The sequence below is a fragment of the Aythya marila genome (genome assembly GCF_965140915.1).
Source record: "Aythya marila genome assembly, contig: HAP1_HAP1_SCAFFOLD_170, whole genome shotgun sequence".
Classification (NCBI taxonomy): domain Eukaryota; kingdom Metazoa; phylum Chordata; class Aves; order Anseriformes; family Anatidae; genus Aythya; species Aythya marila.
Window position 1 is genome coordinate 322,553 of NW_028137300.1, and position 12,794 is coordinate 335,346.

At 49.5% G+C, this 12,794-nt stretch overlaps 1 protein-coding gene across 1 annotated transcript in view; it reads left to right on the forward strand.

The window, feature by feature from the left end:
* Positions 1-8,292: 8,292 nt before the first annotated feature.
* The window catches only part of LOC309890936 (ATPase family AAA domain-containing protein 2-like), a gene marked incomplete at both ends in the record, with an annotated part of 165,559 nt that continues 161,057 nt past the window's right edge, over positions 8,293-12,794 (forward strand). Inside the window, 2 exons of the mRNA XM_082785327.1 lie at positions 8,293-8,407; positions 9,848-9,935. Of these exons, the coding sequence (XP_082641453.1) occupies positions 8,293-8,407; positions 9,848-9,935 (203 nt within the window). The remainder of the gene's footprint in view (positions 8,408-9,847; positions 9,936-12,794) is intronic.

The following is a 12,794-nucleotide window of genomic DNA, read 5'->3' on the forward strand; positions in this document are numbered from 1 at the left end:
AGAGCTGCCTGCAGGAGAAATCTGCACAGCCCTTGACAAGGTAAGTGTCTGGCTGCAGGGCCATGCAGCTGCAGGTCCTGGAAGGGTCTCCTCCTGGGTCTTGCTTATGGGAGGGCAGTGAGCAATGCAGTAGGCTTTGAGACTGCTTCTGGGTTGCACTGCAACATGAGGAAGTCTGGCAGAAACCACTTGGAGTGCCATATCCCAGCTGCCCCTGGTCTTTCACAAGCAGGGTGGCCAAACCTCCTCCAGACACTGCAGTGGGATACTGGGACACCCCAGCTTGTGAATATCCAACTCTCTCTGTGGGGTGTTCTCCTGGGCTGCATGTTCCTCTCCGTCAGGTCTTACCTCTCTCATGGCATACTTGTGTTATCCAGGATCCTGAAGGAGAAGACACCTCCATGCTAAGGCGCTCTCCATGCTGCTGGATGGCTGTCTGTGGGCAGCTGGAGTGAGGCCTCTGCACCCCCGGCTAGGAGGGAAGAGCTGAGATTCTGATCAGGTATACCAGAAATGAGGTGAGGATTCTGTGCAGCCTCACTTCGACTGGGGCTTCTCTGCTCTCAGCTGTCTCCACTTTCATCTTGGAAAAACACGGAAGTGTGATCATCGTCCTAAGAATTATAGGGCTAACTACTAGAAAATAAAGCAAAGAATTTACACCTTGCTCTACAGTGTTTTCAGAAGAGTTGCTTGTAACAACACTGCAAAGCTCATTGATCTGATAAGTGGATTGCACTTGAGTTTCCCCCACGTTCCTGCTTTCCTTCTGCTGCACAGCAGGAAGGACTCCTCTGCAGCCCAAACCAGCCCCTGCTCCCAGTGCCACTCTCAGTCAGCCCCAGCCACAGCTCAAGCAAGAGAGCTGCAGAAAGGTTTTCCTGCAAAGAGAGAGGCTCGAGCTGGAGGGTGCTTTTAGACTTGAAATAGGTTTTCCTCAGAGAGGTTTTCTGATTTTGCTCTACATACTCCTCCTTAACAGAAAACTGTGTTCAATGTCAGACAATGCCCAACATCAGCTCTGTGAGTGAGTTCCTCCTGCTGCCATTTGCAGACATGCGGGAGCTGCAGCTCCTACACTTTGCGCTCTTCCTGGGCATCTACCAGGCTGCCCTCCTGGGCAACGGACTCATCCTCACTGCCGTAGCCTGCGACCACCGCCTGCACACCCCCATGTACTTCTTCCTCCTCAACCTCGCCCTCCTCGACCTGGGCTGCATCTCCACCACTCTGCCCAAAGCCATGGCCAATTCTCTCTGAGACACCAGGACCATCTCCTATCAAGGCTGTGCTGCACAGGTCTTTATATTTGTCATCTTGATTACAGCAGAGTTTTATATTCTCACCATCATGGCCTACGACCGCTACTTTGCCATCTGCAAGCCCCTGCATTACGGGAGCCTCCTGGGCAGCAGAGCTTGTGCCACCATGGTAGCAGCTGCCTGTGGCAGTGGCTTTCTCCATGGTGTCCTGCACACAGCCAGTACATTTTCCCTGCCCCTCTGCCACGGCAACGCTGTGGACCAGTTCTTCTGTGAAATCCCCCAGATCCTCAAGCTTTCCTGCTCAAATGCCTACATAAGAGAATTTGAGCTACTTGTTTTCAGTTTTTCTTTACTCTTCAGTTCTTTTGTTTTCATTGTGTTATCCTATGTGCAGATTTTCAGGGCAGTGCTGAAGATGCCCTCTGAGCAGGGCAGGCACAAAGCCTTTTCCACATGCCTCCCTCACCTGGCCGTGGTCTCCCTCTTTGTCAGCACTGTCCTGTTTGCCCACTTGAAGTCCCCCTCCATCTCTTTCCCATCCCTTGACCTTGTGGTGACAGTTCTGTACTCAGTGGTGTCTCCAGCAGTGAACCTCATCATCTACAGCATGAGGAACCAGGAACTCAAGGATGCCTTGAGGAAACTAGTGACCTGATAAGACCTGATAATCTTTAAAAAAAAAAAAAAAAAAAAGCCCATTGTCTTCTGCATATGACTCATAAAGCATTTCAGGAACAAGGTTATCTTTTGGTCATTTTTCATACTCTGGAGATTGCCATCACAAGCTCAGAGCTGTGGGGTGTACGGGCAGGGGGTTCAGCAATGACTGAGTAGGCCATTGCTCATTGTTCACTTGCTCTTCGGGGGATAGGATTTCCCAGAAGAGCAGGGCCTGATGTATGTGCATGGAAGACATGGAAAGAGAAACCCAATGCTGGTTCCAGCAGGCACATCATATGTGTGTGGAGAGATGAACACGAAGGAGCACAAAGGCCATCAGCTATTCCTAGAAGTCTCATGAAGGCCAGCTGGACAGATAGTGTCACAAAACCAAGTAACGTCCCCTGGGAAGCCACCTGAAGGCAGCTCTGGGATGTGCTTCCTTGAACGTCTCTGTGCCCATTCCTCATGCCTTGGGGTATCTCGGAGGAGGGCAGAGCAGGGCGAGGCACCGCAGGGCTGAGGTGCCTCCCAGCCTCTGGCAGTGGCTGCAGGAGCCAAAGGGACACTGCAGGCACTGCAGTGCACTGCATGTGGATGTGCAAGGCAGGGACCTGTGTCTCCCAACAGCCCCATGTGTATGAGGAGCATGGGAGGCCAGCTCAGACATAGGCACCTCACAGAGCCCTGACGCTGCCCTGTGTGACTCCAGAAACAACCCCTGTTGTCCCTGTGAAATTTCTGTCATGCCTCTTGCACAGATTCAATGCACATGCTCCTCTCCTCCATGTCACACTACCATGACTTTCTGGACTGGGCTTTCTGTCAGAGGTTTGGCTCAGAGATTTCTGGGGACTTGGAAAAGGCAGGCATCAAAAGCATCTTATGGAATGACAGTAAATAAATAATTAAATAAAAGGGCGAGGAGAATTGCAACTGTCACCTCTGCTCCTGCTGACATGATGGGGAAAGTCCTGCCACAGCCATCTTCAGGTATGTGGCATAAAAAATAAAGAAATTGCTGAAGCAGTAGGGAAGGGGAAAGAAGGCAATGTGGTGAACCTGGACTTTATCAAGGCCTTTGCCATGGTCTTCTGGAGTCTCCCTTTAGCCAGACTGGTGATATTTGGACTGAAGAAAGGGATGATGATGTGAGGGGGAGGGTGGCTGGACACTAGTGGTACAAAGTCCTCCTGCCACCCAGATACCAGCAGCACCCCTCAGTGATGGGCACTTGGGTCAACAACATTGACCCTCTTTTTTATCTCCCTTTATGATGACACGGAGTACATTTTCAGCTCAATTGTGGCTAATGCCAAGCTAGGAGGACTCCTTGAGCAACTTCACCTTGCACAGAGCACAATACTATGTGGGCTGCTGCAGGGCAAGTTAACTCCATCCCTGTCAGACCCAGTACAAGCAGACACTCGATTGCCATGCCGACTGTGAGATCCCCTCTGCCTACATACCCAGTAGGACCCTTACAGGAAGAAGACCTGGCTATAGATCGTCATGTTCCTTCTTGGTGGTACGGAACTGGACAGGCTTGAGAGGTTGCTTGCGGGAATCTCATGAGACTCCCACCTGCTCTCATGAGACACCACCTGGAGTACTGCGTTCAGCTCTGGGGCTCCCAGTACAAGAATGACTTGAAGCTATTAGAGTGAGTCCAGACAAGGACTACAAGGATGATCAAGGGGCTGGAGCAGCTCTCCTATTAAAACAGGCTGAGGGAGTTGGGGTTGTTCAGCCTGGAGAAGGCTCTGAGGAGACCTTATAGCATCCATCCAGTACTTAAAGTGGGCCAACAGAAAAGCTGGGGAGAGACTTTTACTCAGGGTGTGCACTGATAGGACAAGGGGAATGGCTTTAAACTTAAAGAGGGTAGATTTAGAGTGGGTAGTCAGATGAAATTCTTGATTTGGAGGTGAGGCACCAGAACTGGTGCTGTGGGTCCAGAGGTCACCCAGAGGGAGTTTGGATCAGCCCACACCCTTGTGTTTGAAGGAACAGCTGGCAGGAGTGGAGAGGCGTCATGGAAATCATGGCAATACAGGAGTGAGAGCAAGGTGGGGAAGAGAAGTGCCTGTCTGCAGCCTTCAGAGAGGTGTGGGACGGCATAGGAAAGTCTGCAGAGGAGAAGGCAGAGGGCTTTGACAAGAATGGAAGGCTGTAGCAGCACTGACACCTTTGTCCCCTTGGCCATGGCTTATGAGGAGACATGTTATACTTGCAATAAATGACTGAGTCCCAAATAGGATTGCAATTAAAGTTTACAATTTATTAAAGGAATAGAGGCAAGGAAACAGCACTGGGTGTGCCGGGAGTCTCTGATCCACCAAGACACACACCTATTACATCAGGTGGCTGGTTTTTATGCTCCTAGGCTAATACATATTCTACCCCACTTTTTGGAAAAGGCAGGGTTATTATAATTAGTTTCCCAGGATCCAAACCACCCCATGTGCGCATGCGTATCAGTCTCCAGTGGTTCCTCTGAGGGGTCGCTCGTACTGAAGGCTCATAGTCTTCCTTCCAGGCTTTGTCCTTCGATTGTTCTTCATCTTCCCCCCTTCTTCTTATTTGGTCATATCTTAGCTGGATATCAGAGACCCGTGCAGCGCCACATGCAATAGTTAGCAGTTATTTTGAAACCCCTTTGTTCTCTTATCCCAGATATCAGAGACTTGTCCCATGGAAAAGTCAGCAGTTTTTGGAAACTCCTTTGTTCTCTTATCCCCTAGACCCGAGTCTCACGATTTACCCTTCAAACCCTCTATTGACACAAACTTCTAGACTCTGTTTCACTTAGACGTGTGGTTATCCAAGGGTATGTAAGACAGAAAGTCACATTCATCATACCATGCAGCCCTAGCATTGTTCCATATTGACACGAGTCAGATGAACATATTTCACATACTCATGGCATTCGGACAATGTATTCTCCTTTCAACCATGTGAAAACGCTGGATGGTGTCATAATACTGTCCTTCACATGATATTATCGGCATCGTCCCCTACCCCACAGACTCCAGGAAGAGCCCTGAGTGAGACATGGAGGTGCTGGGGGTGCAGGATCTCCCCTCCCAGTGGCTGGGGTCAGGCCTTGGCCTTCTGCTTCGGCAAAACAAACCGAGACTTTTCTCAGCACAGTGTCTTTGACTGTCTGTAATCAGGGCCTCTAGTTATCTGCTGTAACAGTTCCCATGCGAGGCTTTCATAGTAACAGACTAGAATGGCCAACAGAGTGTAGAGAATAGAGCAGTCTAATACTACGGAATAGAGTAGCCAGCAGAGGTGAGACAGGTACTTTGATATAATGAAAGCCATCAGAAAGCTGATCCCAGTTAGATGACTGATATGGGGAGGTCAGGAGTAACCTGGCCAGGACATATGTGAGATTTGGGGGAGGGAAGAGAAAAGAGGAGGAGCTCAGAAGCTTACCTTTGCAGAGGTAAGAGGGTTCATGTCATGTTGAGGCTGCTGTAACACTGACTTCAAACAGTCTTGTAGGGCCTATAAACTATTTTCAACAGTAACAATAATCCCTAAACCTAAACATTACACAAACACCCTGACAGGACTCCACTATTGTAATGCAGAAATCAAAGTATCACCTGAAGAAAAACTCAGCCCATAGCCCCTTTCCCTTACATTTACTCTCTTGCTCACCTGAATCACTGCCCCTAACACTAACATTAAATTGCTCTATTTCATCCTAGACTTCTTGACAGATGTAAACAAAACCCTTAAGCATAATGTGTGCCCATACCCTAACCAGAGACCTGACACCACAAGCAGAACGCCAAACGCTCCATCTAAAATTTTGCTTAATCTCTAACCCAGAAAGGTCAAATCTAGTCCCTAGGAGAGTAGAGAGAGGTCAGCTCTACCTCAGGATCTCCTGCCCCAGCAGGAGGAATGTGACTGTGGCAGGGACTGTGAGGTCACTTCTGCCTCTGCACTTGATAGGGCAGCAGCAGGAACGTGTCATGGAAAGGGACTGTGAGGTCACTTCTGTCTGAAGCTGACAGGTCACCCTTACCTTCTCCCTGGGATCTGTACTTTTGTGCGGACATGTGCCAGTGGCCCTGCTAGGCCAGCAGAAGGCACCTGGTTGGCATGCTGACTGGGGGATCCCCTCTTCCTCCAGACCCAGGAGGATCCAGACAGAAAGAAGGCCCCCATATGGGTTGTCCTGTCCCTTCTGCTTGAGTCCATGACTGCTTAACCCCGAGCAGTCCGGCCCCCTCCCCCCGGCTAGCCACCCCTATATATTGTTTAGCATGACGTCAGATGGTATGGAATACCCCTTTGGCTAGTTTGGGTCACCTGTCCTGGGTCTGTCCCCTCCCAGCTCTTACTGCACCCCCCCAGCCTGCCCGTTGGCAGGACAGAGCAAAGGCTGAGATGTCCTTGGCTTAGTATAAGCACTGCTCTGCAACAATTAAAGCATCGGGGTGTTATCAGCACTCTTCTCATTCTAAGCCAAAACACAGCATTCCACCAGCTACTAGGAAGAAAATTAATTCTGTGCTAACTGAAACCAGGACAAGGAGGCACAAGGCTTGGCTGTGTGTAGCCACGAAGCTGCAAGGCCAGCAGTAGGCCCATGGCATGGAAGAGGCTGCTGAGGTGACTTGTGTCTGGTTGGCTGCCAGGCCGCAAGGAGCCTGATGGGTTGGGATGCCTCTTCAGGAGTGGTTTCCACCCTGATGGAGCTTCCTTTGATATTAGCAAAGAAGAGGAGAGAATAAGCTGCCACAGAATGCAATATGGAAGGTTGGCACTGGCCTCAACGAGGAAGAAATGCTGGGATGAGAGCAAGGTGGTAAACAGAGATGGGTTTCTGCAGACTTCAAGAAAATAGGGCAAAGTGTGGGACAGCATTGGAAAGCTTGCAGAGGAGAAGGCAGAGGGTGCTGGCAAGAATGGAAAGCCCCAACAGCCCTGAATTTTTTTCCCCTTGTCTAGAGCTTATGAGGTGATGAGATGTAGTCATTACAGTGGGGCCTCCTTCCTTCCTTGCAATCCTTGCAGAGGCTGGAAGGTGTCATTCCAGTGTTCTTATGGCATCACGCTTCCCAGAACATCCCACAGATCGCCAGGAAGAGCCCTGAGCCAGACACGGGGTACAAGATCTCCCCTCCAGCAGCTGGTGGCAGGCCTTGAATCTTCTGCTTCACTAAAAGAAGCCAAGACATTTCTCAGCATAGCGCTTTGTCTGTCTGTAATCATGGCCTCCAATTATCTGTCCTAGCAAGGCCCTGGGGAGGCTTCGTTAGTAACAGCCCTCAGTGGGGCCCATTAATACTCCAAGTCACTTCAACTTTTGTGCCTCCTGACTTGACATGCTCAAGCGCTTACATCACTCTCCTCTCAGTACCTGAGCTTCATAGACTGAGCACCAAAATACACCATGGACCTCATTAAAATGGAGAAACTCCTAACATCTCTACCACAATTTTCTTAAAGACTTCAGGATTTGTTCAGCTAATTGCAGAGCTTGCATGATGTAGTTAAAGAAGAAGATTTCAAAAAGCACCTAATAAAAACTTCTTGTTTCAAAGTCTGAATTTTGCTGCATTTCAGTTTTGAGCATTGTTCTCCTATTGCTGTTCATTCAGGGTGACTTCTTTGGAGACCTCTATCAGGAGAAAAAGCAGAGTCTGGAGGTCTTACACCTCCACTGCCAGCAGTGGTCTTTGTCCCTGTAACTGCAGCTCAGCCCAGCACATGAAACCCTTTCTAAGACAAGTCAGTTGTACTTTGGGAACAAAATAAATAATAAAATAAAATAAAATAAAATAAAATAAATAAAATAAAATAAAATAAAATAAAATAAAATAAAATAAAATAAAATAAAATAAAATAAAATAAAATAAAATAAAATTGAAATAACCATTGGAATCTGAGAAATTCAGCTTGAATATTAGTAAACACCTGGACATCCATGGTCTCTCATGGGTCTTCTGTGGAAAACTCTGGAAGCAAAGTAAAGAAAATATTTCTTCAAGTGGCTGTAGTTGTACCCACAGGCTAGGCCTCTTTTGGGAAATTGTGCCCTTCCAGTAACAGAAACATAAACAGAGTAATGTGAAAAGACCTGCCCAGTCAATAGAGTAGGGCAAAGTCATGCTTCCTGTGCTATAGATGCAAAAGACAAAAAGAATTGCATTTTGCCTTATACTGCTCAAGGATGTGTAAACCAGGTCATGCATCTTTACCTTAGTACTGACAAGTCCATCACTAAACCACACTACCAAGTTCTACAACTACACCTTGGCTCTCCAGTCAATGAACCAGCTCATGGATGGCAATCAGGGAGTCCCGGTTAGCATGATGCTACCTCAGGTGCGCCACCATGGTAGCCATTGGCACCTGCTGTTCTTCAGCCCTCAGCAAACCCACAACAGAAGGATTCTGTGGAAGGCCAAGCAAGGTAGACAACTGTTTAAGATCCTCCATCTCAAAGGCAGGTATGCCAAAGCCCCAGCGGTAGTGCCCTCTTGGAACTTTGAAGTTCCCTCTCCTGAAACAGTCTATGCTGAGAATGCACAGGCCAGTCCCAATGGGGTGTTTTTGCCATTCCTTCCCAGTTAGACTCCCTTCAGCCTCCAGACAGTTAACTGCTGGGATCCCCTTGTCACTCCAGAAATATAGGTGGGTTCTACCTCTTTAAGTCTTGATGGCATTAGGGTACACTGTGTAGAGCCTGAGACATTTGTGGGTGTGATGTGCCAGAAAACACCAGGAGAAGCATCCCAAGGGGTGGTGCTGCTGGTGAGGACACGTTTGTGCCAGCAGCATGAGTGGGCAGCAGCTGTGCGCAGGCGAGGGGAGGCCAGGAAGTGCATGCCAAGAGCACTCCTGCCAGCAGAGACAAGGCCGGGCCAAAGCCAAGGGGAGAGGCAGGTCCAGGGCAGGGGGCTTCAAGGGCCATGCTGAGCTCCCTGCCCCAGCAGCAGCCGCACTGGCCCTCAGCAGATGTGCTGGCTGGCACACACGGGGAGGTGCTGGCGTGCATCAGAGAGCAGCAAGGAAGGCGCTGGAGAGGGCCGGGGCGAGGTGGGTGGCAGAGCCCCATGCAGGGGCTGGCTGGGGTTCCCCTCTGCTGCAGCCACCGCACGAAGTATGGCAGGAGGAGGGCAGGCAGGGCTCATGGCCATGGGGCAGATCCTGGCCCTGGACGCTCTATGAGCGCCTTGCAGCTCCTGACAGGCTGCAGTGAGGTGCCCCTCAGCCTTCCTTCCTGTGCTCCCAGGGCACATGGCTGCCTCCTGCCCAGCTCACTGCCCTCCAAGAACGTCTGACAGTGCTGCTTCCCAAGCTGGGCCTTGCCCAGCATTAGTCCCCTGCAGGGGCAGAAAATGGCCCTTGTCTTCATGGCTTTTCATGGTGTTCCTTTTGGTACATGCTCTTCTCATCCTTTATCTCTTTTACTGAATAAAGAGGCCTAGGAGAACTTTTTGGTACAGAGTACTACAGAAAAAAACATCGAGTCCCTCAGCCACATCTCTGCTTTTCCCCCACATTGCAGCTGGTTTCTTCATTCTACAACCTCTGCTGTACCTGAAGAGAAATTATGAGAAACAAGACTCACAGAAAATGACTACCTGCTGGTTATTTTATTTGGTTAATTACAAAGCTTACCAGCACCTGTAAATGAGGTCTTTGGGTTAAAAAACAAGAAAGACAACAACAACAAAAGGTTGAAGAAATGAGATGGAGAAAAATATTTTTATTGGACTAGTATTGCAAAGAATGAAAAGCAATTTTGAAATACATGAACAAAGGTGTTTCTGCCTTGTCCAGGTTTATGTGAGGAAGATGTGCAGGTACCTCATTGATGGGGAAATACTGTAGATTAGAATAACATCCTCAGTGCCTCCTTTAGCTCCTTGTTCCTCGTGCTGTAGGTGAGGGTTTCGCTGCTGGAGGCAACACCGAGTATAGAAGTGAAACTGCCAGGCCCAGGAATAGGGAGGTGGTGGAGGGAGGCTTCAGGTAGGCAACCGTGGCAGTAATGCTATGCAGGGAGACCACGGCCAGGTGAGGGAGGCATGTGGAAAAGGCTTTGTGCTGGCCCTGCTCAGAGGGCATCCTCAGCACAGCCCTGACAACCTGCACATAGGACAGAGCACAATGAAAACAAAACATCCAAATGCTAAAAAGACACTGAACGCAAGTACCCCAACTTCCCTGAGGTAGGGATCTGAGCTGGAGGGCTTGAGTTGAGCTTTGAGGAGAGCCTGAGGAGAGCTTTGAATCAAAACAGAGCACTTTGACATGAAACAGCATATCTTTACACTTGCTGAGCACTCTTCTCAGCACTCTTCTCATCCTAATCCAAAACATAGCACCCTTCCTGCACCTGGGGCGCAATAACCCCAAGCAGAGCTACAGGCTGGGAGAGGAATGGTTGGAGAGCTGCCAGGCAGAGAAGGACCTGGGAGTGATGGTGGATAGTCGGCTGAATATGAGCCAGAGGTGTGCTCAGGTGGCCAAGAAGGCCAACGGCATCCTGGCTTGTATCAGGAACAGTGTGACCAGCAGGGCTAGGGAGGTGATCGTCCCCCTGTACTCAGCTCTGGTGAGGCCGCACCTCGAGTACTGTGTTCAGTTTTGGGCCCCTCGCTACAAGAAGGACATGGAGGTGCTTGAGCGGGTGCAGAGAAGGGCGACGAAGCTGGTGAGGGGCCTGGAGAACAAGTCCTACGAGGAGCGGCTGAGGGAGCTGGGCTTGTTCAGCCTGGAGAAGAGGAGGCTCAGGGGTGACCTTATCGCTCTCTATAGGTACCTCAAGGGAGGCTGTAGCGAGGTGGGGGTTGGTCTGTTCTCCCACGTGCCTGGTGACAGGACGAGGGGGAATGGGCTTAAGTTGAGCCAGGGGAGTTTTAGGTTAGATGTTAGGAAGAACTTCTTTACCGAAAGGGTTGTGAGGCATTGGAACAGGCTGCCCAGGGAAGTGGTGGAGTCACCATCCCTGGAAGCCTTCAAAAGACGTTTAGATGTAGAGCTTAGGGATATGGTTTAGTGGGGACTGCTAGGGTTAGGTCAGAGGTTGGACTCGATGATCTTGAGGTCTCTTCCAACCTAGAAATTCTGTGATTCTGTGATTCCACCTACTAGGAGGAAAATGAACTCTGTCCTAACTGAAACCAGGACAAGGGTGCACTCTATTCCATCATCCAGGCCACTGACAAATAACTTGAACAGGACTGGACTCAGTGTAGGTCCCTGGGAGACACTGCTGGCTACAGGCCTTCAACTAGACTCTGTTCCACTAAGCACGACCCTCTGAACTCTGCCATCCAGCCAGCTCACATCCCACCTCACCGACCACTCCTCCATCTCACACTTCCTGAGCTAGCCTATGAGGATGTTATGGGAGACAGTGCTGAAAGCCTTGCTGAAGTCAAAGTAGACAACATCTGCTGCTCTCCCCTCACCCACTCAGCTAGTCATTCCATCATAGAAGCCTGTCAAGTTGGTGAAGCATGGTTTCCCTTGGTGAACCTATGCTGACTACTCCTGATCACCTTCTTCTCTTCCACATGCTGGAGATGACCTCCAGGATGAGCTGTTCCATTGCCTTTCCAGGGATGGAGGTGAGGCTGACCAGCCTGTAGTTGCCTGGGTCCTCCTTCTTGCCCTTGTTGAAGACCGGTATGACATGAGCTTTCTTCCAGTCTTCAGGCAGCTCTCCTGTTTTCCATGGCCTTTCAAAAATGATTGGCCAGCAGTAACATCTGCCAGCTCCCTCAGAACTCATGGATGTATCCCATCGGGGTCCATGGATCTGTGGCTGTCAGGTTTGCCTAAGAGATCTCTGACCTGATCCTCTTCAACCAAGGGAAAGTCCTCATTTCTCCAGATTTCCTCCCTTGTCCTGAAGGTCAGAGATTCTGGAGGGCTGCTCTTAGCAGTGAAGACTGAAGCAAAGAAGGCATTCAGTAATTCTGCCTTCTCTGTATCCTTTGTCACCAGGTCACCCACCTCGTTAAGCAGTTGGCCCACATTTTCCTTCCTCTTCCTTCTGCTATTGATATATTTGAAAAAGACCTTTTCTCAGACAATGGCCCTATATTCTTCCCAAGTGGCTTGTCCCTTTTTTCCACATTATGTATACATCCTTCTTCCATTTAAGTCACTCCAGGATCTCCTTGATCATTCAAGCAGGTCTCCTGCCCTCTTTGACATTTTGCTCACAGGAATACATAGTTTTTGAGCTTGGAGGACTTGGGGGTCAGTGTGCTATCGCTGCCGGTGCACCATTGTGGCAGCCATCAGCACCTGCTCTTCAGCTCTCAGCAACCCCACAACAGAAGGGTCCCGTGTGAGACCAGGCAAGGTAGACAACTATTTGATGTTCTCTATATTCATGGCAGTTATGCCAACAGAACTATGGTACTCTTTTGTTTAGTTGTTTGCCCTTGGAAAAAGCCAGAAACGCAGTCTGGAGGCATATCATTAGGGTTACCCAATGATGTTCACATCACTCAAGAGCTATCATGACCAGCCCGAAAGAAAGAAGGGGAAGGTGCCATGCCTTGTTCCCTTCACCAAGTGGATTCATGAGCGTCATACCAGTAACACCTCAAATAATATTCATTGGTGCAGATTTAGGGAAAGCATCACAAACCCATATTTGCTTTCCTAGTGGTAACTTAGTAGTTTCTTGCAATATGTAGTTGCTTTACAGGGAAGGGTTGTACTGGGTCTGGCTGGAATGTTAACTTTCCCTGCAGCAGCCCATACAGTGCTGTGCTCTGCACTTGTAGCTGGAACAGCAGTGTTATCACACCAGTGTTGTGTCTACTGCTGAGCAGTGCTGGCACAGCATCAGGCCTCTCTCTAACCCTC